Below are 25,593 nucleotides of genomic sequence, written 5' to 3' on the forward strand. Positions count from 1 at the left end.
GAAAAGACTGCTTGATTAAATAATTGTAGAGCAGCATTTTTGTTTTGTTTATTTTATTTGTTTTGGGGGGTACCTCGGCTCTTTTAATTTTGTTAACACAGCTAAGAGGTACCGGAAGAGTTCTGAAATTTGCTTATATGTTGTGCGAAGAACATACCACCTTAGTCGTTTAAGAATAATAGTAGTCTAAATAATGAGTAAGGAATATGAATTGTGAGATAGATCCGTTTATGAAACTTAAGTTTGTGAATGTTAGTTTTAGGAAAGAGTAAGATGATGGACTTTGGACGAATATATGATGATTTAGGAAAAGTTGTGGCATCCAATGCCAAAACTTTTTAAAAGGGGGGAGTATTGTAATAAATCGGAATAAGAAACTCGAATTAATTTGGGATAATTGAAACGAGGTATCACTGGAACATTCATACATTGTTGCAGCCGTGCTTCAGAGGCGATTTTTAGTTGGACATACGATACTTTGAGGCACTTGAGATCAGACGGTATTAAGTTGCGGGAATTTAAATAATAATCAACTCGATAAGAGTTGAAAGAGTTAGTGTCACTCAGTCAGAAATTCTGCAGATATTGATACAATGTACGTTTTCGGAGAGCAACCGGCGATCGCCGGCCTATGTCATTGATTCCAATATCCGGTGATAAGGACTTCAGAACGGGTGAAAACGGTCAGTCATGTAGATTAAGAAAGATTTATTAGTCTGGAGACCCTGAGAGGAAAACAGTTCTCAGAATTCGAAGTAGCCGAAATTTTCTTGTAACCGCCCAGCTTGGGAACGCTGATTTTTCAACTCAGCAAGAATGATCGTCCAATGATTTCGATTTTGGGACGTTTTGGTACCACCCATAGGTGGGAGAGAAAGACCGGGGAAAAATTACATCGGAAAAAGTTAGTCAGTCGGTCCGGGGACGTGATCTGAAAATTATCGAAAATATCCCCCTTCGAGTCGGTACGGATAAGTAGAGAAGTTATAAATCTTTTGTAGAGTCAGTCAATAAGGAAAAAGTATAGGGACTTAGAATAATCAGGTTTTCACGAAGTAGGAGAAAAGTCTAGGTAGATCACGGAATAGAATCGGAGACTCGGTCGGCTCATAGATATTTGGAAAAGTTCATTGTAGAGAAAAGTCCAGTCCTTTGTTTTTGTTGATTTTGTTCAAGTAGAAACGGAATATCGGGAATTAGGTAGTTGAAGAAATTTGGAAATAATTTGAAGTTAAAGTCAGTTTATCGGAAGGCAGTAAAGTAACATTCGAGGAGTGATCGTTAATTTTCTTGATTCGTAGTAAGACCAGATATAAACTTGTGTTGAAATTTTTAGATAGGGAAACTTAAAGCGAAAAACGTTTGCGACAGAAAAGTGCGAAATACGAATTCCACGAACTATACCCTTTGAAAGTAAGTGTGGTGGAGTACTACCATTAATGGGTATTTTACCTGGTTTGGGTGCTATTGGATCAGTGCTTGGAGGAAGTGGTTCAGTTGCCAATGCTGTTATCAATTCCAATAGAGCAAAAAAGAAGCTAGAGGAAGAAAAACGGCATAATAGGGCTATGGAAGCTATTGGACATGGATTGTTCTTAAAAAAGATGAATAAAGGTTATGGACTATTTTTGAAGAAGCAAAAAAAAAACCTCTGAAAAGTTTGCCCAAAAAGGCACTATATGATCACGAGATATTACAATTTGCCCAAAGTATTCCTCATTTTCGAGGTGTATTTATGCGAAACACTTTACCAAAAGCTATAAACAGAACAGAGCGTGGAGTTGTGAATTTAGATACTTCATATGGTGCAGGAACGCACTGGGTTGCATATGTCAAAAAGGGGAAAGATGTGGAATATTTTGATAGTTATGGAAATTTGAAACCGCCTGAAGAATTAGTTCGTTATTTCAGAAACTCTGAAATTAAATATAACCAAACTGATTATCAGAGAACTAATCCCTACAATTGTGGTCATCTGTGTTTGGAATTTTTATCAAACAAAATGATATAAATAAATAGATGATGTGTTACTCTCTTTCAGTCATGTCTGTTCTTTTCACATTGAAAGATCGATCTCCTATACTCTCTATTGATTTACCAACTCCAATAGAATTAGATCCAAATTACCAGTATGGCATTGCATCGATAGGATTTCATACTTATAACTCAATCCCAAACATTGACGAAAATAATAATAAGTTCTGTTATTATGAAACTAAAGGAGGTTTTGATGACTTTCTGAATGAAAATAAAAAGGTAATTGAAATTCCTTCAGGGGCGTATGAAATAAGTGATATTGAAGAATTTCTGAAGAAAAAACTACTTCCGGAAGAAAAATACAGGAGTGACAGTGAGGAACTATTTTTCTTAAGACCCAATCGCAATACACTCAAAAGTGAAATTTACCATAAAGACTTTGCGATTGATTTCTCCAAAGACAATTCGATTGGAAAACTCTTAGGGTTCTCTAAAATAATTCTTCCACCAACTCAAATTCACGAATCTGATATACCTGTTAATATTGTTAAGGTTCAAACTATACACATAGATAGCAATATTACTGGAGGAGCTTTCTATAACAATAAACCATCACATTGTAATGGGGTTTTCCTCGGCGGACTCGAGCGCCAGCTATTCTTTAAGGGAGAATAGCAAACCTACCCTGGCAGCTGCTAGCCGGAGACAGGGCTCCCTGGTGTCTAGGGTGTTAGCGACGCACAATGATAGGCAGAATCAACGTATACAACTTTTATTCGTCGAAAAGGGGAACACAAATAGCACTACTACTAAATTTTACAGTGATTCGAAAGACGGACAAGACGGACGGAATATCACGGGATCCGATCTCAATCATTATACGGGGGTTAACGGATTTGTTCGCCAGCCAGAACTTGAGACGTACACTTGACGGACAGATATCGGGTCTTCAGCCAGGTGTGGGGATGAAAGACGGCACAGATTCACAACAGCTCACCCCTAGTTGCGCTCTTCGCCCCCTGAGTGTTGATGAAGGGAGGCTGAAGCCAATATAAAAGCAAATAACGGCGTGTCGTCTTACCTTTGGCTTGGCCACTTGCACTCACAAGAGAGTAGAAAGAACAGTAGAAAAAAAGAAAAAAATATAACTCAAAAAAAACTTCTTCTAAAATTTCCCCCGAAAAGAAAACTAAAACAAAATTTGTGAATTCTCGAGAATACTCGGCGGCTAATCGGTGGTCAAAACTAAATACGGAAAAATCGCAAAACGGCAGCAAGTTGATCACAAGTGAAAATCGTAAGTGAAGTGGCCTGCGGGGGAACATCTGTTTTTATACCCACAGGGGGGGTGCGGAAATCAGATGTGCCCGACAGTCGAAATTCGGTGATTTTGCGTCGATGAAAACGTCTTAATTTCGACTTATCTGTGCTAGCGAACAAAAAACTCGGTTATCTTCCAATTCAGGATGTTTTATACGGTGCGACATCGTTTTTAGGAAATAAAAACGGAATAAAAACGGTGCGGTATGTTTACAATTCCGAACGATGTCGGAATCCTGAATTGGAAATTCGAAAAGATTTCCCGGAAATTAATTCGAAACAAAATTATTTAAAAAGGAAAACTAAAATAATCATTCCAAAATGAGGGAATAGGTTGGAAAACCCATTTTCTCATTACAACATACAATATATGAATTTTCAGTAGACTCCGATCCTGGATATAGTATCGACGAAGTGCCTAGAAATTTGATTTATTTGCCACTGACGACATCAAGAATATACAACATAACTTTGAAAGTGCTCGATCAAGATTCTGAACTAGTTAACTTCAGGGGTGAGGAGATAATAATACGATTAGAATTGAAAAAATGGTCTTGATAAGTAACTCATCATATAAATATGCAGCCCCTACTCCATCTATACCAGTTGTGAAAAATAAATATGCAGCCCCTACTCTATCTAAACCAGTTGTGAAGAGAACGTGTAAGAAGCTGGGTGGAAAACTCACCGTGAAGAATAAATTATTCCTAAAATCTATTGGACATGCTATCCAACAACACCTTTAACCTATATCAGCCAGTCAACAATGACGAATCAATCACAAAAGTGGAGACAAGAACATATTTGCCGTTTGTGAAATCTTTCGGCAATAATGATACTATTGAAATAACCATAAATCGTGCTGATACATGGGTCCTCATGCATGATGCAGCTCTCATCATTAAGGGAAAACTTCAAAAAACTGCTGGTAATGAAACTGTTCAATTAGTTTTGAATGGGGGAGCTTTCCTTTTTGACACAATCTCATATGAGTTACATGGAACTGAAGTTGATTCGGTACGAGATCCAGGATTAATGAGTACAATAAAAGGATATCTGTGTTACGATAAAGATTCTGTGAGGGAATTGGAAACAGCTAGTTGGTCATATCCTGATGATCCCAAAATGAACGCTGATGGAAATTTTGTATTTAGAATACCATTAAGACATGTATTGAATTTCTACGACGATTACCGTTTAGCTATCTGTGGGAAGCAAACTATTCGATTGATGAGATCTCAAAATGACAATAATGCTATGAAAATCACACCTGGTCCTGAGGAAACAGTCAATGCTACAAAAGGCAAATTTACAATTGATAGTATCGAACTGAAAGTTAAACATATCTATCCAAATGATGTATTGAAGATTGAATTACTAGAATCAATGAAATCAAATAGAGCAATATTATTTCCATTCAGAAAATGGGAAATTCACGAATTGCCAACTCTGACAGCGAACTCTTTAACAGAAATATATAATATTAAAACCACTTCAATTATTGATTATCCTAGATTCATAATATGCTGTTTTCAGACAAAGAAAAAAAATACTGCAAATTCCACGTTATTCGACAATCTGGACATCTCAAATGTCCATTTGCTACTGAATGGTGAATTCATTCCTCAAGAAAATTTAAGATTGAATTTCAATAAAAATGATTATGCAGAAGCATACTATAATTATACAGAATTTTCAACAAGTTATAATAATCTGAAAATCAATCTAATATTGCAATATTCAGACTTCAAAAACAGATGCTTATTTGTTATTGATTGCTCGAGACGAAGTGAATCTTTTAAATCTTCAACTGTTGATGTGAAACTTGAGATTGAATCTAGAGTTGGTTTTCCCACCTCCACTAAAGCATATTGTATAATCGTGTACGACTGTGTGATGGAGTATTTGCCTCTAACTGAAACAGTTCGAAAGTTGACATCGATATGATCAGTATGTAATATAGTGACGGGTTCATTGACTATAAGGAACTTGTAACATATTCAACAAGATATTGGTTGGCCTTGATATTGTTCATCTGAAAGGGCTTCAAAATATAAGTTCTTAATGAATATATCGAAATCTACTGTTACAATGATCAATTTGGGGAATGAGATATGTCCGAAATTTGAAATGGAAAAACCTGAATGCATTGCCCATGCGGATAATATGAGAATCTGTAGTATAAATAATTGTGAGAAATTATATACATGGTTGTGTGACACTGCTAATAGATCAAATGATAAATGGATTGATGTTTTTCATAATAAACATAGATTTCTAAAACTAAAATGTTCATCTAGACATATAAGATTGAATAAAGAGTAATGTATCAAGTTTATATTTTCTTTTTCATTTTAGCTACCTTCATCTTATCTATCCTTAAAATGTGAAAAAACATTAGAGCATAATCCTTTTGATATCTGAGATAAGTGAATGTTGCTCTGGAGAAGCGTGTGAAGTCACCAATGCGAAAGTCTTAATAATAATAATAAATATAATAGGATGAATAGGAGGATAAAATCATACTATGCATTATCAATTTTTATTTTGTCTCATAGACTGATAAGTTACACAATCGCATCTGCAATTTCCAAAGGATTCACATTTTGAACATGCAATTCCATCACCTAAACAACACTTGCTTGAAGTTTAGGGCAACTGAACGACCAGACTCAGAACGTTCAAGGGAATGTCTTAACTCCACAGTTGCCCAAGAGGTATATTGATCAAACTAAAGATGAATGATGATTTTATTAATTACAGTCTAAGCTTATATACTAAATTGAATATTGACGATAGAAATAACATTGCCATATTTGGTATTACTGCACTGACGGAGTCCCCGGTTGCATCAATTGTTTCTAGCCAGTCAGCAGATTTCGGTAGATCGACGGCTCGCTCGGCGTGACCCAGTTTTGTGAATAATTCAGATGGAATTTTCCATATTCTTGAACTTGATTATTTTTTAGAATAATGTTCGAATTTCGAACATTACTCCCAAGGCCGAAGTGCTGCAGGCTATGAACAATTTCTTATTGAAAACTGATATGAACATACTATTCATCAACGTTTTATGTATTTCACCATTACAATTTTTTCAACATCATAGCCCCTCCTACCATTCAAAAAAATAACCAGACTGTTTTCGTTATAAAAGATCTGCATCAAACGAATCTGAACTGAAGACCAATTAAATCTTTTATTTATTACGGTGAGAAACGCCACTCGACAGGTGTATCGAGAAGAATTAAGGGATAGCTCCGCCCTTTGTCATTAAACACAATAAACCTTCAGCCCCCATTAGCGGTCATAATGTACCAATTTTGGGACAGAGGAAATGAGTAAACCTGTCATTCTTATCACATGCAGAATGCAGACTGACATCTTCGAATACCTATAGCACCAAAACTATTTCGAATGGGTAAAATTTACATTTTTATTACGGTGAGAATCCACAGGTATATTGGGGAGTAAAAGAGTGACCATTAATTCAGATAATTGTCATTTCATGATAAAAGACGCAAGCTGATAGTTTTCTCGAAACATCCTCATAGATAAGAAAAAAAACCCTGTCAAAGGAATCTCATCTATTATACTGAATTATTGCCGATCTTTATTGCTCTTTTTTTCTGGCATGCAATGACACCCTTATTTAAACAATAAAAGACCCAAACGTTTTCTCGGAACATCTCCACAGATGAGAAAAAAAAAACCTCTGTCAAAGGAACAAAGAAACATTTCCAATTTTATCTATTATACGAAATCATGGACCACCTTTATAGCTTCTTCCTTTCACGCACACAGAGACACCACCCTTAATTAAACAACGATTTTTTCATCTAACTCTGAAAAATATTCATCAATCAATCTAATAACGCACCAGTATAACATTTCATAATCCAACCACATAATGTTCAAGTACTCCGAATCATACTTTGTCGGATTACTCTTGAGTCGCCATTGAAGTTGGCCAGAAACCGCTCTGCTCCTCTACTTATATATTTTATTTCCGTTACCGATTATATTATTATTTTCCGTTTACCTGTTTATCTGAATAACTGTAGTTGCTCGACCAACCAGATCCAGTGCATCCAGACAATCTGTCTCCAAGAATCAGCGGATAGAACCACCCCAGAAGAAGTTGAACAAGTTCCGCATGCCACCCAGACAAGCCGAGAGCACCTGCAAGGAGACATCTCGTAAATCTGAAGACCGTTATTGAATATGATTATATCCGACTACACCGTCACAATTCCGTTTAAATTCTGTACATGCACCACCGTTGACCAAAATATTATATCTACAAGTTTTCATCCGTTCAGCATGCAATTGAATATAAATCAAACCTGTTGAAGCTGTCTGAAAAATCTGCTATTTATGTAAGGAATACCAATAAAGGATACTGTTTCACATTGCAACTGAGTATATCCGTCTATTAATCCAATAGATCTAACCAATTTCTATTCTGAACCGAACCGAAATTATTGTACCGTCAATTTAACACTGTCTACCTGGAGAAAACACCGTCTACCTGAAAACAGAAGACAGAGAAAAACCGTTTCAAGAAGAAAGGTGGACCACGAGGAACGATGAAGATCGGAGAGTTTATTGTTAGAAATTACTCACCTGCAAGCAAAGATATTACACACCAAGATAGAGCATAGTGAGAGAGAAAACGTCCTCGAAATAAGATAGCTATATGTTTACATTTGGATCAAAACCAAAACAATAAACCACATTCAGCGATTGGTTGAAAGACTCGTGTTTTCCGAAGTCAACCGAAGTGATGATCAAAACCAAAACAATAAACCACATACAACGATTGGTTGAAAGGATCGTGTTTTCCGAAGCTATCCGAATGATGCTGAATTGTTAAGCAGCGTTGGCAATATTTTTGGAAAAGTATATAATCCCAGGTTTTCGCTTCCGTTCGAGAGGAAATATGACATAATTATTTCAATGTAAAGTGTATCGGCTATTGAATAAATGATAATACTGACAATATTAATGATTGATGAATTCAGGATATGTTCTAAGCCAAGTTACAGAATGAAATTATGTTCATAAATTTAATATAAAAAAATTAGGAGATGACGAAGAAAGAAAATTGACAACGTTGTTTATTTAACAACCCACTTCGAATGGCCACATGTTTACTTATTCTCTCTGTTCTGTGCTTATTCTCGAATCTTGAATGATACAAACGTTATTGTTGGACGATTTAAGTGAAAACGGTGTTAGACAATAAATATTTTTAACTAGAAACTGCAAAAATGGTGAATCGCTGTGTGGTGTGCAAAAAAATCAGCAGTAAAAGCAGTGGGAAATCCATGCACCGGTAAGTAAACAATAACAAACGATATTTTTGAATAGGCGTAGCTTGGGATACCTAGCTTTTTTCATTAGTCTCGTACTAATAATTTCGTATTGTTTAATTCATCACTAAAGAATTTTTCCTCCCATTAGAATGCCTACTGATAGTGCTCGACAGAAATTATGGATGAACCAGTTAAAACTGAAAATTTTAGAATCTTCCAAATGGCTATATGTTTGCTCTGACCATTTCTGTGACGAAGATTTCATCCTTAAATTTGGAAAAAAATGTTTGAAAACTGAAGCTATTCCATCCAGGATTTCATTGCCTGATCCTTGGTGAGTATTCTGAATATTTTGAATGTATCGAGTGAAATCAATCATTTAAATAATGTTACTATAATAAATCAAGGGAGTACACAATTCTTATTGAAGAATCCTAATTTTTTATATTTTATTTCAGTTCAAGTAACACATTAGCGGCTTCAGACGAAAGGTATATGACCCAGGACCCATCAGATGTTGGTAAAGTTGGGGAGTCCTCAAAATTGATTGGTTCTGAATTATCAGAAACTTCAGATTTGTCTGCTACGGCAAGTGCTTCAGATTTATCTGCCACATTGACTGCTTCCGATTTATCTGCTACAGACATGTCTGTTGCTTTGGCCGCTTCAGATTTATCAGGCAAAGTCGATTCCTTAGAAGTATTTGATACTGAAAAATTTGCAGCACCACATACAAATACGTGAGTGTATTGAATATTATTTCGAATGCATCAGGTGAAAACAATCATTTAAAAAGTGTTTGTCTTGCGATCATTTCCAACCATAATTTATGTTGATATATTTTCATTTCAGTTCATGTTGCACATCGACTGCTTCAGATGGAAGGAGTGTGACCTAGACACTCTCAGATATTGTAGAGTAGAGGAATTCCCAAAACTGAGTGGTTCTGAACTATCTAAAACTTCAACAGCAGGCATTGTTACAGTGTCCTTACACCACCTTACCTATATTGACTAGAAAATGTCTTCGCAAGCCCAGAATCAAACACAATACCTTGCGGTATACCAGGTGACGCTTTAACCACCAAGCCACAGCCACTATGCAATAATCAACATAATGATCTCAAGCCTTAGAAGAAAAATACATTACAGAGTAAAAGGTTGGTCAAACGGCAGTACAATGGAAACATTAATTATATTCTAAGCAAATTTTTATATAAAACTTGGAATTTGTTGAAACTGACATTACGATTTTCAGCATCGGTAATAGATATATAATATATATCCTATTCCACTGGAATAAGAAGACAATTGCATGTATCCTATAAAACTAAATATGGACAATGTATTTTCAAAAATATCATAGTTGACTTGAAGAGGATATTATACTTGAAATGATGAACACAGCTCTCACATACGGAAATGAGCAATTGATTTAAAGGATGTACTTCATTGGCAGATAATATAAACAAACTATAGGGAAGATATTTAAGGAAGGTTACCTTTTCCTTGCATAAGATCAAGCTGTAGATGAAAAGGTGCTGCAAAGTCATTTATTCTATTTCATATATGAATACAACAAAATAGTGGTATACAATAATGATTATTTTAAGACTTATGGATTGTTATTACATTATTTTCTTTCAGAATTGCAATGATCGCACCAGTCTGTTGATACCCCTCATCAAAGAAACTACGTGTATTTCCTTTATTTTCAAATTTGATAGTATCTGTCCATTGTCATGTTGTCAAACTTTCAGAATCCTATTGTTTCGTTTATATATTCTATTTTCCAGAACTATATGTACTAAAAATGATTGATAATTTTTATCTTGAAATAGTGTGGTACTCACCACATATTCAATTGTGCAGAATGGTTGAAAACAAAATAATACTTGATTCAAGTTCAGCAATGAATTCAGTAATCTAATAAAAGAATTATGCTTTCTAATTAGTCCCTCTTATTATAAATGTTGCATATAAATGTTGTGCTACAGGATTATTGTGATATGTTTTTATAAAGGAATTTTTTGTCAGTATTAAGTTTTCAATCATTTAATAAGAACATTCAATCATTTAAATTTTAAGTATAATTTTGATAAAGACGCATTAACTATTTTGAGAATTGTCAGAGTCTTAATTAATTTTGTGAGCTCCTTATTGACCTATTAATTTATGTCATTGTACTGTAATGTTTTTCCGGATGGAGTTGTATAATATTAATTAAGAATTGTTCTTATAAGATTTTGTTCATTATTTCTATAGGAATATTTCTTCTATTCCTGTTCGACTACAAAAGCAAATTTTAATGAATTATTGTAATTAATTTCTAAATACAATGTAGAAAACAAAATTTAAGGCTATATCACATATTATTTTCTTGTGAAATACTAGCTATCAACATGATCGAATCTGTATTTTTGGAATTATTGAAAAAATAAATTTTTCCTCGCATCAGTGGTTTAGCAATTTTTTTTTGAAATCTACCTTTATCAAAAAATTTTCCTTGACGCAATAAGCGAACGGCCTAGTGCAAAACCTGAAATACCTCGATGTATGGCAATGTTATGGATCATACTAAACAAATATTTATTTTTTGGAAAAAACCAATTTTAGTCTCGAAGTTTTTTCACGGAATATGAAGTTTGGATAGTCGACAATCATATGTGTGAATATTTCGTTTTGACTCTCGTTAAAACTTCGGAGATATATCGGAAAACCTTCGTGCTTCAGATTGGTAACCCGAATTGATATCCCAGGATTGAATAGGGGCGATCTGCAAGCAGTAAAAGAAATTTTTTTACGGAATATAACCATTTGTGCGAAAATTTCTTTTAAAACTTCGGAGTTATATCGAAAACAATTCGTGCCTCAGGTCATTTCAGTTCAATTTAACGAGAAATTATATCAAACAATTTTATTTTCCAAACGAATTGATGTAATTATCAAATTCATATACACCCATCATTACTATTCTTCACACCGCTATAATAAAAGATATTACATATTATTATTTACAACTTTTCAACTACGCCACTGGTTTCTGTTTACTATTGCCGCGTTTGTTTGAAAACATTCAGTGTTTACTTTGCGGACAAAACATTCCATGCATTCAGTATAGGGATGCTCCATCTTGGTGTGTAATATCTTTGCCTGCAAGTCTCATGCCGGCTCCGAGAGTCCCAACGTCCGTGTAACCAGGTCGGAAGGGGCAGACCAGTCCATTGCGCCCCACGTACCGGAGGCTTTCCACCTGTTGCAGCTCCCACGAATCCTGGTTAACCTACAAAACCACGATGGAATTCAAACATCCGCCAAACACAGTTAAATTGGGTACTCACCGGAGGGATGAAGCATGGCACGTTTCCGACCAGCGATGAAAATGGATTTCCACATGGAGAAAGAAGATTTTCCACTATAATAATTGAACATCCACGCACGGAACGCTGAACAAAATTCTTCGACAAAATGGCGGAGACCTGCGCCGAAATGACTGACGCTGACGTTTCTGCGTGCGCATTGGAACTACCACTGCCAACCATAGAGAGGAATAGGTATAGGTACCATTTGTGAGTCTGGTCATGTGCACTTATAGGTGGCGCGCGCGAAAGTAAGGTCATTATTTCTAGGGGTAGATAGAGTCGTGAAATTAAACTCACTATTTCATCGTAAGTTAATTTCTTCCGCACTACGGGGGGTGTAATGAATCTCAGTTTTCTGAGGAAAATTGGAATTGGAAAATATTTTAATTCTCGAATATTCAGTACGTTCATTCCGGTAGGCAGAGTAAATGTAAAAAACCGTTTATCTGTGTTTAACGTTGTTTTTCTTGCATGCCGTTGAAGATTTCGACGTTTTCATCTGTTGATATGCGATAAACCGGAGCTGACGACGTTTTTCATTCTTGTCGCATTCTGGAATTTTCAGATTTTTACCGTGAGGGGGGATTTGCCTATAGAAGCAAATTTTCCCCCGCGGCGGGCACTTACCTTTTAACTTTGCTCGGTTACTTCAGTATTTCGACTTTCGATTTTTCGCTCTTAGATTTCAGTTTTAACGTGGTGACTCCTGCTTCAGATTCAGTTCTCTTACTTCCGCTAGTTTTCCGTATTTTCTGAATTTCGCCGTTTAAGAAGTATTTTTTTTGTGTTGCATCAGTGCTATTTAGAATTAATTTTTTAGTTTTCTTTTCTTTCCTTTGAGTTTCCGATAGTGCTTGAAACAAAGGAGGTAGGTCCCCGTCTGTACCGTTCAGTTTCTTTATTAGACCTACACCGTTACTTCTTTAACTTTGACACTGCTGTACTGTATCGTTTTCTGTTGTATTTTATCGTTCTTTACTCTGTTTCGCGAGTCTGACTTTTCCCTTCGCTATCAGTCATGGTGCGCGAGCCCTTGGGGTACTGAAGGGAAAGTCCCCTCAACCCCCTGTCCGCGTTCCGCGTCATAAGTGTTGAATCCGAAATCTCTTCTTTTCTGTCAGTCATGGCGCTTTATAGCCCTTGGGGTAGCTAATAAAAGTCTCGAATAGATCCGCCCTGGTTGTGTTTCATTCCCGGAAAAATACAATTACATCCCGATACCGTATAGCAAGTCCTTAGTAATCATTCCGTCACTTCTGGTTGGCGCATTTTTATTAAACCTTTAATTTCTTTCACTGCACCCGGTATAAATTCATAATGTGCTCGTGACCGGATAGAATTTCCCGAATGTATGTTCGCTTATAGAATCACTCATATTTCATACCTACACATATCTCCCTTGTACATATAATTAGTTTCCGAAGGTGTGAATAAACTTTTACATAATTCGATTTTGACTTCTTCGTTATCGCTACCACCCTAGATAACAGCGAACTCTGTCTCCGACTAGCAGCTACTCTGGTAGGTTTGCTATTCTTCCTATTGAAAAGAATAGCTGGCGCTCGAGATAGGTATTCTCCGAGTAACCACGTTACAATACCCGCAAAAATTTCAACATATTTGAAAATTATTTTCAGAACTGTGCAAAAGATTAGAGAATCTTTGCAACTGGTGACAGATAACCTAAAATAAAATGAAGGCTGTTCATTTCAAATTGACGCTTGAATCCCCACCCTTTATCGACACCCGCTGCAATCGCAGCGACACCTATCCTACGTTTCCCGTTTTCGGGGACACATTTTTAGTACGTCGATCATTCTCCTTCTCTCTACTCTCCATATTCCAAACTGACACCACGTTGCTGAAAGAAATAAGTAAAATAAAATAATACGATTCTGTTGATGAAACTCAATAAAACTAGAATAATAATAATATTTAATGAAGCACATTTCCATCCATTTTGACGACAGTAAGTTGCATACTCTCAACTTAACCCTAAATATCCCATTTCGAATACATAAATTAATCATAGCAAATTGAAATACATATTATAAAATCGTGTACCTTCAGCTGGCCTGATGATGGAATAGGAATGTTCCGAAATCGATAGCCTAAGATTAATAAATAATAATATAATAATAATAATAATAATATAATAATTATAATATAATAATAATTATTTTCATAATCGAATTACATTACGAAAAGAAAATAGGTCAAACATGAGAAAAAAGAAATGACAAAAAAAATACTGCAATAGGATCTCATACACCCAGATAAGAATTGCATCCGAAATAGTCTGCTATGTTGTAAGGTTCCAAGTCAGTTAGGAGTTTCCGAGTTTGTCTCTTGAATTTACTACTATCTGTTAAAATCTGGAGTTCTTTTGGAAGCTTATTGAAGAGTGAGAGGCACATATATTCTACATTTTTTTGAGACAGTGTGAGAGAGCATTTCGGAAGGTGAAATGAATGAACGCGCCTAGTCATGTTCACATTACGGTATTTCTCAAAGTAGATCTGGTTCTTATGTACGAATACTAGGCATCTGTGGATATATAATGCAGATATTGTGAGAATACCTTCCTTTCTAAATAATCCTCGACAGGTTGTTTTGGAGGATAAGTGAAGCATGGCCCTTAATGTTCTTTTTTGAACAACAAATAATCTTCCAATAGCCGAACTGTTCCCCCACGCCAATATTCCATATCCCATCGTAGATTGAAAACTCGCAAAGTATACAGTTCTTAGCAACTCGTAATTGGCAGTCTGTCAACATGGTCAAACCAGTTTAAATGTTGATCCATCATAACTCCCAAAAAATTAGTACTCTGACTAAGTTTTAAACAGTGTCCCTGCAGGTCAATTGTATCAGGCGTGATGGTTTTTGTTTGAGAGGTTCCAAACATCACACATTCCGTTTTATTCAAATTTGGGGTAATTTGGTTAATTTGACACCATTCAGAGACTGTTGAGAATTTTTTCCGAGCTAGCTCAACCACCACAGACACTTTGGGAGCCTTATTTAAGATATTGGTATCATCTGCGTACATTACCACGTCCACATTTGTCTCATCATTGAGCCACGCGGCCAGCATCACATCAGCGCAATCCATAGTCTCCTCGAACAGAATATGGTCAGGCAAGTCATTAACGTCCTGGCCATTGGGGTGAAGTACCAACCAGGCGCGTCTCCTGGTGGCGGATAGGAGGGGTCCTTCTGCTAATGATTACAAATGAAGCTGAGGACTGTGGGACTATAAGTTGGCTCGTAGTCTTAAAAACACTACTGGTAGCCTTCCAAAATCCCACCGCGGACCAACTTCTCCTGCCCAGCTGTAGTGTCGTGGCTAAGGGCCTGCACAGGATTAACGGCGCCAACTTTACCGGACAGTCAAGGACTGGCGGCAGTTGACAAACCATGCAAACTTGTTTGCGGGGGATCTTGCCTTAATTGGCCGGATCGAGAGGAGACAACCTCATCAAAAACCCCCTAGTTCAAGGTGGAACATCCTATGCCGAAGAACTTCCTCTTTGAGTAGCTCATTGGGTTAAGATGAGTTCCTAATAGGCGAACTCCGGACACCTGCCGCCCTCCGGTTTCAATATGGCTTACCAGGGTAAGGGAGCACTGCCCTGGCGGACATCTATTTCTTCCCTTCTCGTGGGACCGTTTATGGATACCTTAGAAAAAACACAAACCACAAAACCAGTCGAGACGGGGATCAATCCTATCTCGACGACCGAAACCTCGAAAGAGGAATGTGCAGAAATCGGGGTGAAACCTGATTCTGCCATTACAAACCCAACCCTAGGCGCGGAGGAGAAATCCGGAACCGCACAAGGGGAGGGTATCCCCGAGGCTGCAATCGCTGTAGTCGCTAAGGAGGTTGAGAAGATGAATCTTACCTCCAAACGCAGGCGAATGGCGGGAGCAGCCAAAAGGCACCTGAAACGGCTACTGAAATCAGGTGCCGACTACAAGTCGGCACTTGCGACAGTACCCCGTGAGGGCGCCGAAAAGGCAGCAGCAAAGGAGAGGGAACCAAACTTCCCAACGCCTGCTGCCAAAACTCCGAAGAGGTTGCGCTCTGATGGCAGTACTTTTTCGCACTAGCACTAGGGTGCCAGTGCGAAAAAGCACTGTCCTGGGGGAACGGTCAGCAAGGGGGTGACCTACAAGGAGATGGTGGAAGGGATCAAGGTCGGCATTGTCGACAGAGACCCTGAAGCCAATCTGTCAGCTGAGCAGCTGGACCTGCTCCAGGGCGCCATCCTGAGGCATACCCTCAGGAAGGAGGAAAAGGGAGCGGGAATCCGCTTCTTGAGCTGCACTCATAAGCCGGGTTGGCTCATGATTAGATGCGCGGACGAGGCTACTGTCTCATGGCTTGAAAACTGCTTGTTGCAGATCAAGCCGTGGGATGGGGCCAACCTCCGCATCGTTCAGGGAACGGAGCTGCCAAAGCCCTACGTATGCGTAGCATACATCCCTGATCCTCCACTAGGAGATCGACCCTCACAGGATGAGGTGCTGACAGGTCTGAGTGTGATGAACCCAGACCTGGAAGCAGAGAGCTGGGCGGTGTTACACCACCAGGTTTCAGGGCCGGGCCGGACATGGACCTTCTCTGTAGATGAGAGCTCCATGTCTAGGCTCAAAGCCCTGAACATGATGCCCTACTATGGTTTCGGGAGGGTTACCTTCCGGGCCAAAGAAAAGGGCATGGGTGCCGACAAAGAGTCGGACACCCAAACAAAGAAAGAGGAAGGAGGGGCCAATCCCTCCACCTCCGTTGGCACCTCCAAAGGTGAGCTCGCTGAGGGAGAGAGGTCTAACTCTGCTCCCTCGACGAGCAAAGCGCCGCAGGCGTCCCTTCCCACCGGGGCTCTTCCCAAGGCTGGTAAAACGGCCAGGAAGGGGCCGGCGGTGGGAAGAAAGAAGTAAGCCGCAACATCTAGTGATGGCGCGGCTCTTCAAATGCCTGCAGGCTAATGTGCAACATTCCAAGGCTGGATCCTACCTCCTTGGAAAACGAATCCTGGACGAGAGGATAGATATCGCCCTCATCCAGGAACCTTGGGTTACTTCCCGAGGCCGAATCAACGGCCTCAGTAACCTTCCTGGCAAGGTAATATCACTCGGATCTGGGGAATCACCCAGGTCCTGTATCTTTGTCAGGAACACTATTGACATTTTTGTACTTACAGGATTCTGTTCCAGAGATGTAACATCCATCCTGGTAAAACTTCCCATGGAAACGGGCACTAAAGAACTGGTCATCTGTTCTGCCTACTTCCCTGGTGATACCATGTTCCCCCCGCCAAATGAAGTGCGAAAATTAGTTGCCTTCTGCAGGGGGAAAAACCTTCAACTCCTCGTTGCTTGCGATGCCAACTCCCATCACACTACGTGGGGTAGCACGGACATCAACGAAAGAGGTGAGCATCTATTTGACTTCATTCTAGAAGAAGCGCTTTTTGTATTGAATCGGGGCTCTGTTCCAACCTTTGTTACGAAAAATCGGGCTGAGGTATTGGACATCACGCTCTGCTCGCAATACCTGAGCACTAAAATCACTGACTGGAGGGTTTCTGACACGCCCTCTGGCTCAGACCATAGAAATATTCAATTTAACATTGAATTAGGCGGTAAACCCATTCAGGAATATCGCAATCCCAGATTAACCGACGGGGATGGTTATAAACTATCCCTGCAACGGAATCTGAGATCCATCAACGTCAACGTTAACAATCATGAAGACCTAGAGAGGCTGGCCAACTCAATTGGCCAAGCTATAGTCTCGGCATATCATGAAAACTGTCCACTAAGAAAGAAATCCGACAATAGGAAAGTATCTTGGTGGAACTCTAAATTAGAGAAACTTCGTAAAGAGGTTCGGAAAAAATTTAACCGAGCAAAATCAGCAGGTGAGTGGGAAGTGTATCGTCAAATCCTCACCTTGTACAACAAGGAAGTAAGGAAGGCCAAAAGGGAGTCTTGGGAAAACTTCTGCAGCAGCATCGAAGATGCTGCAAGCGGGACAAGACTCCATAAAATTCTCTCCAGAGAGCCGTCTTTGACGCTGGGATCTGTTAAAAGATCAGATGGCACCTATACGGCCTTTGGGGCGGAAACCCTTAAGATCATGGCTGACACACACTTTCCGGATCACGTGCTGATTGATTCCGCATCTGCGGAAGAAGGTAACTTCACCAGTCGCCTCAAGCGACCCAGCAAGGAATGCTGGAAATTTGTCAACAAACTTGTCACTGCGAGCGCGGTGAGAAGGGCAGTTTTATCCTTTCTCCCATACAAAGCGCCAGGTGACGATGAAATATTTTCAGCTCTACTTCAGCACGGACTGGAATTCTTAATGTCTTACCTCATTAGGCTCTTCAGATCCAGCTTGGCATGGAATTTTATGCCATCCAACTGGAGGAAGGTCAAAGTCGTTTATATTCCCAAGGCGGGAAAAACAGACTCACAGCCTAAATCATTCCGACCGATCAGTTTAATTTCGTTCGTGATGAAAATGAAAATGAAAAGATACTAGACGAGCACGTCAGAGAGGTGATTCTACGGAATCATCCCCTGAGTGCTCATCAGTATGCCTACCAGAAAGGCAAATCCACAGATCTTGCCCTCAATAATCTTGTCGGCAGGATCAATGAATCTCTCAACTCCAGGGAGATTGCAGTGGCTGCCTTTCTGGACATTGAGGGAGCCTTTAATGCTGCCCTTACTGAATCTCTAGTGAGGGCTGCCAAGGTTAGAGGTGTCCCTCCTACCATATCGAATTGGATCAGCACAATGCTGAGCTCCAGAAACATCATAACCACGCTTTGTGGCGAAGCACTTAGATTCAAAGCAGGCAGAGGTTGTCCGCAAGGAGGTGTACTATCACCCCTTCTCTGGTCACTTCTGGTTGATGATCTAATTGCAATTATCAGCTCGCTTGACGTATATGTTCAGGCTTACGCTGACGACATAGTTGTTTTACTGGAGGGCAATGACGATGCAACCATCTCAGATGCTCTTCAGGAAACACTAACAGTAATTCAGGGTTGGTGTGATGGGGAGCAGTTAGGGGTGAACCCCTCCAAGACCCTGATTGTCCCCTTTACCAGGAGAAGGAAATTTCAAATCCTTCCTCCAACTCTCTACGGTAAGACCATTCCACTCGTAGAGGAAGCCAAATATCTAGGCATTACCCTGGATAGGAAGCTTCTATGGAAGTCCCATGTGGAAAAAGTCGTCCACAAAGCCAGGCACTCCCTATGGGCCTGCCAAAGGATCTGTGGAAGGACATGGGGGATAGCGCCGAAGCAGCTCCGCTGGCTGTACGTCACGGTGATCAGACCATTGATCACCTATGGCTGTGTCGCCTGGTGGTCCTGCACTGAACGCGTTCTAACCCAAAACAAACTTACCAAACTCCAAAGAACGGCTTGCCTCATGATTTCGGGGGCATTCCGCTCTACTCCAACTTCGTTCATGGAGATGCTATTAGACCTCCCTCCCCTTCACATTTTTGTCCAGGGAGAGGCAAGACTAGCAACCCACAGGCTCCACCACCTCACCGTGAACGAGCCTGACAAACTCACTTTCGTGCCCAGTCGTCTGTCGGCCCAACTGGAGGCTGACGAGGTGATGGGCATGAGAACTGATCAAATAATCACAAGAACCAGCACCGAGGGAACATTCGTTTCTCTGATTCCAAGCAGAGACGAATGGCTCCATCACAAGGATTTCTATTTACAAGGACCTTGCTGGTTTACTGATGGCTCCAGAACCAGTCAGGGATCTGGAGCCGGAGTCTACAGCCGTAGACCGCTGACCAAACTCAGTGCTAGTCTGGGAAAGTCGGCGACAGCTTTTCAGGCAGAAATCTTCGCCATTGATCTGTGCGCAGGCCATTTACTTGACAGTGGCTGGGCGGGCAGATCGATAAAAATCCTTACGGATAGTCAAGCTGCGATCAAATCTCTCGCGGCTGACAAATGCAACTCGGCACAGGTATTTGAATGCAGATCTAAACTCACCAAATTGGGAAGTTTAAACAGACTGCAACTGATTTGGATACCTGGACACTCTGGCTTCAGTGGCAACGATGTATCGGATGCTCTGGCCAGAGAAGGCGCGACATCAACGCTTATTGGCCGGGACCCAGTATAGGAATTCCCAATTCCTTAATCAGGGACCGAAACAACAGCTGGATAAGGCAAAAGGTCCTGGAGCACTGGCGCAACCGTCCTGGATTGCGTCACTCGCATAGGGCTATTTCAGTGCCTCCCAGCCCATACACCAGTCGCTGGCTAGAATTTTCTAGAACTAATCTGAGATCCATAATAGCGGTTTTTACAGGACACTGCAGACTCAGAGCCCAACTCAAAAAACTCAAGATCGTCAACGACCCACTCTGCAGACTCTGCTTAGAGGAAGACGAAACAATTGAGCATATCCTCTGTGACTGCCCGGCGGCAGACAGGGTCAGACTTGGAGTTTTCGGCTCTCCGAAGATGATCCTAGAGGAACTCAAGAATCACTCCCCCTCCTACATCATCTCCTTTTTGGGTAGGATGGGACTAGAGGGAGAGATTTAGCTCTTTGAGCATGCTTGTGTGCTACAATAGACCGTTGGTCGCGGTGGCAGGTTTGGGTTAGTCCGTCCAACACACCCAGCAATCAGTATCAGTAAGTCATTAACGTAAACCAAAAAAAATAAGGGTGCAGCAATGCCACCTTGAGGGACACCTGCATTCAGTACTTCATCAAGTGAAGTGTAGACAACACCATCGATCTCAACGGAAACTCTCTGAACTCGACCTCTCAAATAGCTCCGCACAAGATTAAGCTGGTTATCCCTAATCCCGTTGGTCCATAGTTTTTGACACAACCGATCATGATCGATGCAGTCGAAAGCCTTGGAGAAGTCAAGGAAGAGCCCCATAGGAATGAGATTGCTCTCCAGCGCCCGCAGAATCGATCTGGTCAGTTCAAATATCGCAGTTTCAGTGTTCCTTGACTTGAGAAATCCATGCTGAGAATTGGAGGAATATTATAGTGTGTTTTCCTGTGATTGATACTTTTTTGAACAAGAACATACTATGGAAGAATTTATAACTAATATTAAATTTAGGAATTTTGTTTTGTACATATACTGTTAGAGCTGTTTAATTTGTATTTCCCAATCTCCTTTAACTGTTTCTGTGATGTCTTACCCTGCTCTCTAAATACTACTTAGTATTAAAAGACAAAAATTTAATTATTTGTAATAATTCGTCATTTCATGTCAAATAATATTGTAGCCTTGAGAAAGGACCAAACTATGTCAGAAACTTTGGCGAAGTAATAAAGAAATTCAGAGAGAAAATTGTAAAAATTGCTGAAAATTTCCTCTGTTTGTTTTGTTGATCGATTGCGAATAAACTACATAATCTTGAAATTCAAGAGTTGAACAAAAAACAGAATGGAAAGAAAGAGTTATTTCTCATTCACCACAATACTCCAGACATCCACCTGCCAGCAGATTTCATTCCGAAAAGTTAAGTCGGGCTAGGTTAATTTCTGATCACCTATGAGGTAATTGGTTGCGAGAATAGATCTAGACCTTGCTGGCTTTCACCAAAATTCGAAATTTTTATCTAGTAACCATAATTTTATCTTTTCAGAATAAAATGAAGAACCTTCCGATCAAACCTTGCACATCTCTGGGCATTGGCGGCGATTAGGGGGGGCCAGGGGGGGCGGTTGCCCCCTCCCTTTCTGGAGAATATGAAATGAATTTATATAATTTTTTTAGGGTAGCAACACTTGTATACTTTTGAAACTGAGTGGCCCTCACGGCGTGGCGAGCGAGGCTCTGCCTTCGCAAACCGACGTCATACGACAATTCGCGATCATATCTGAACCCACTGCCATGCGCACAGTGAACTCTATAAGACTTCTTTTAGAGTTCACTGCATGCGCATTGCCTCATCGTAAATATAACCTCTCTGCGCGCGTATTTCTGATCAAATCGAACGTTCAAAATGAAGCGTTATTCGGGAAAAACGTTGTTCGATTTCTTCGTTAAGAAGCAGAAATCCCAAGAAGGATTACAGTCCCATACACCTCTAAATATTGCTGTTGTTCCGGATTCAAATAGTGAATTGAATGAGTTATCACTGACGGTTACTCCAGCCATAGATCAACCACACAAAATCTCGTCAGTGAATCAACAGATGAAATTCCACTGCGACCAAGCGGTCTATTGTAGCACACAAGCAAGCTCATAGAGCTAGATCTCTCCCTCTAGTCCCATCCTACCCAGAAAGGAGATGATGTCGGAGGGGGAATGATTCTTGAGTTCCTCTAGGATCAACTTCGGAGAGCCAAAAACTCCATGTCTGACCCTGTCTGCCGCCGGGCAGTCGCAGAGGATATGCTCAATTGTTTCGTCTTCCTCTAAGCAGAGTCTGCAGAGTGGGTCATTGACGATGCTGAGTTTTTTGAGGTGGGCTCTGAGTCTGCAGTGTCCTGTGAAAACCGCTATTATAGATCTCAGATTAGTTCTAGAAAATTCTAGCCAGCGACTGGTATATGGGCTGGGAGGCACTGAAATAGCCCTGTGCGAGTGACGCAATCCAGGACGGTTGCGCCAGTGCTCTAGGACCTTTTGCCTTATCCAGCTGTTGTTTCGGTCCCTGATTAAGGAATTAGAAATTCCTATACTGGGTTCCGGGCCAATAAGCGTTGATGTCGCGCCTTCTCTGGCTAGAGCATCCGATGCATCGTTGTGCAAGATGGAACTACTGCTGACGGCTTCGATGAAAAATAACGCAGTTTGTAACGACCGCATCAAAGAAGCGTGTTCTGCTGTGAGTTCCGCGTTTGGTTTAGAAAAATGATACTTTAGCATCCGAAATCGATGTATTTTCAAGAAAACATCATGATTCAGACCAAATTGATCGTCATCTTGTGCCAAATTCGGTTTCACAATTCAAGTCAGAAAATGTCCACAACCAGTATGTATTCCATAATTTGTTCAAGCTTCTGCAACTATTTTTGGCTATCCCATTGAGAAAGATGCTGCTCAAAACATCAAATTAGAAGAATGCGTAGAAATATATGCCAGGCGGAAATCAAGACATCTAGCTTCATTTTAAAACAAGTACACGTCGAGAAGACATATCATACTGTTTATTATTTTTGTTTATTCCTACTTAAACTATTGTTTCTTTTTACCGATAAATTAATTAATCAATTACGAGATCAATTACGACTGCATTTAGTTTTTCCTCGAATTTCGAATTTGGAAAGGCTTGTAGGTGCAAAAAAATCAAACTAACTTGAAGCAATTTCTTACAATGCCATTTTCAGTTTTAGATTTCACCTTATTGCCCCCCCACTTCTTACGCCCAATCGCCGCCACTGTCTCTGGGACATCAGCGTAAGTATCCCTCCGTCGAGCGCTTTCGAACCACATCCCAAACCTTAGATTCGCATTCAACTGATCCTTAATTTCTCCTCCAGCGATCTCAGAATACAATTGGCGTTGTCCGATACCAGTGACGACGAAGAATAAGACTATTCTGTAGTGAAACGGATGCTGTTAACATAACGGCGATACCAGCCGACAATCGCATGGCCGTCATCCCGCAAATCCTGAAGGACTATCTTGAGAGAGTCAGCGCCCAAGGCAGCGGATTTTTTAGTGCCCATACTCTGTTATATTATAATTATTCAAATAAATAAGTGAGCAAAAATATATTTTTTTATTCTTGAAACCATCTAACAAGTCAAATTTTCAACAAAAATAAAATAATGATTATATTAACTGCAAAACAAATATTTTTGTAAACTATGTTTAACCTCTTTCTATTTCAATACATTTGCAGAAATAATTTCTTTTATTAAAACCATTTCTCCACTCATCGTATAGTTTCAAAATGGTGATATAATATTTTCAACTATAACTGACTTCTTTAGGTTTGCTCTTATAAACATAATTTTTTTTTCAATTAATTCTTGTGGACTTTGAATACTTAACATAATTTCGGTTTCTCAGAATTACATGCATGTTTTCAACCTGCAACATCTCGCTAACTATTCGTTGAAAAAAGATGCTACGGAAAGCATTTTTTATCAGGAATGAATGCCGAAGAGGAAGGTCATATTAATTTATATATTGATTTATTTCAGGACGCTCAAAACACCTCTTTGAATGCAGAATATTTTCGAATCAAATATACAACCTTGTAACTGATTAATTGGGTTATACTCAAGAGTAGGATATATAGCATCGCTGATTTTTTATAGAACTTTCTGAGCTCTACAAAAGAGGAGTTGATTTTTTCTCTCTATCTCTCATATCGTCTATCTGAGCTGAATTTGCAGTATCGATTCTGTTTTCAATTGAGACATTTCAAAACTTATCGTAGGGTTTTATAGTTCTGATTTAATATTTTCAACTCTCTCAATACTCAATATTTCAATTATCGCTTTATTCTTTCTGTTTGCTCTTCTAAATTCTAATAAATATAAAGAATGATGATAATAATAATACAAATAATTTAAAACTCTGTTTTATAATATGTAGTGATTTCTTTGAATTAGTGAGTGTGGTGAATTTCGGGTTTTCCATCATTTTCACTAGAGAATTGCTCAGTTTTTTCGAAACGTTACTGTAACCCTTCTAATTCCCATATATCTGCAGTATTTTCTTTGATTGAGAACATTTTAGATTTTAACGTATGATTTCATAATTGTGATTCAAAATATCCAACAATAATAAAATTTCAATTCTTACTATATGCTTTTTGTTTAACTTTGCAATCATAAAACTGTTTTTTCATTGAATGCTTGTGGACTTTGAGTAGTTGAACATATACACAGTTCTTCAAAATCACATGCAAAATCAAAATAACCAAAAATCATTATACCTCTTCAAGAATATCGATTTTTCGTGAGGTATCAGAAATTCTATTCAGTATAACTCTGTTCGCTCTTTTGAGAAGTTGAAAATTTTGGCGAATTCCTCAGTGTCTTCTAGATCATTGGCAAAGTTTTGTGAATTTTTTCATTTAGAAGAGCGTATCGATAACATTTGAAAATGAGATTAACTGATGATTGGTACGAGAAGTTGATGTAAGTAGCGTATATTCAGCATTACTTCGAATTAGTTAGTGTAGAACTAGTAAGCCCGCAGATTCGCTTTTTCGGGCTGATACGCCTCGGCCGTGGCTCGGGCCTGCGGCCCTCGTTGTTCACCTCGGCAATGGCTCGGGCTTGCGGCCCTCGTTGTTCGCCTCTGCCATAGCTCGGGCCTACGGCCCTCTTCGTTCGCCTCTGCCATGGTTCGGGCCTACGGTCCTCGTCGTTCGCCTCTGCCATGGCTCGGGCTTACGGCCCTCGTCGTTCGCCTCGGCCATGGCTCGGGCCTGCGGCCCTCGTGGTTCGCCTCTGCCATGGCTCGGGCCTGCGGCCCTCGTGGTTCGCCTCTGCCATAGCTCAGGCCTACGGCCCTCGTCGTTCGCCTCTGCCATGGCTCGGGCCTGGAGCCCTCGTGATAAAAAAAATAGATTCATTTTCCATCCCATTGTTGATATAATGGTACCTGTAGCTCTCTCCTGG

At 39.7% G+C, this 25,593-nt stretch overlaps 2 protein-coding genes across 6 annotated transcripts; both read left to right on the top strand.

Moving 5' to 3' along the window:
- Window positions 1–8,511: 8,511 nt before the first annotated feature.
- Window positions 8,512–10,962, top strand: LOC123321520 (THAP domain-containing protein 5-like). Of its 4 annotated transcripts, none has more exons than XM_044909171.1 (6): window positions 8,512–8,635; window positions 8,764–8,949; window positions 9,074–9,355; window positions 9,468–9,517; window positions 9,770–9,774; window positions 10,262–10,962. In XM_044909171.1, the coding sequence occupies exons 1-4, from the start codon at window positions 8,571–8,573 to the stop codon at window positions 9,511–9,513; spliced, it is 579 nt and encodes a 192-aa protein (XP_044765106.1). In that variant the 5' UTR covers window positions 8,512–8,570; the 3' UTR covers window positions 9,514–9,517; window positions 9,770–9,774; window positions 10,262–10,962. The 4 variants fall into 4 exon arrangements, 3 of the variants coding, with proteins under 3 accessions (XP_044765106.1, XP_044765107.1, XP_044765104.1); XR_006538877.1 differs by lacking the exon at window positions 9,770–9,774 and adding an exon at window positions 10,148–10,203; XM_044909172.1 differs by lacking the exons at window positions 9,468–9,517; window positions 9,770–9,774.
- Window positions 10,963–16,046: 5,084 nt separating this feature from the next.
- On the top strand, window positions 16,047–23,650 carry LOC123322162. 2 transcript variants are annotated; one of them, XM_044910025.1, is made up of 4 exons: window positions 16,047–17,107; window positions 17,187–17,417; window positions 23,341–23,410; window positions 23,494–23,650. In XM_044910025.1, exon 1 carries the CDS (start codon window positions 16,162–16,164, stop codon window positions 16,921–16,923), a length of 762 nt encoding a protein of 253 aa, XP_044765960.1. In that variant the 5' UTR covers window positions 16,047–16,161; the 3' UTR covers window positions 16,924–17,107; window positions 17,187–17,417; window positions 23,341–23,410; window positions 23,494–23,650. The 2 variants fall into 2 exon arrangements, with proteins under 2 accessions (XP_044765960.1, XP_044765961.1); XM_044910026.1 differs by lacking the exon at window positions 23,341–23,410 and having other exon boundaries at window positions 23,494–23,649.
- The last annotated feature ends 1,943 nt before the right edge of the window (window positions 23,651–25,593 follow it).

This window comes from Coccinella septempunctata, chromosome X, assembly GCF_907165205.1.
Source record: "Coccinella septempunctata chromosome X, icCocSept1.1, whole genome shotgun sequence".
In the NCBI taxonomy this organism is placed as follows: domain Eukaryota; kingdom Metazoa; phylum Arthropoda; class Insecta; order Coleoptera; family Coccinellidae; genus Coccinella; species Coccinella septempunctata.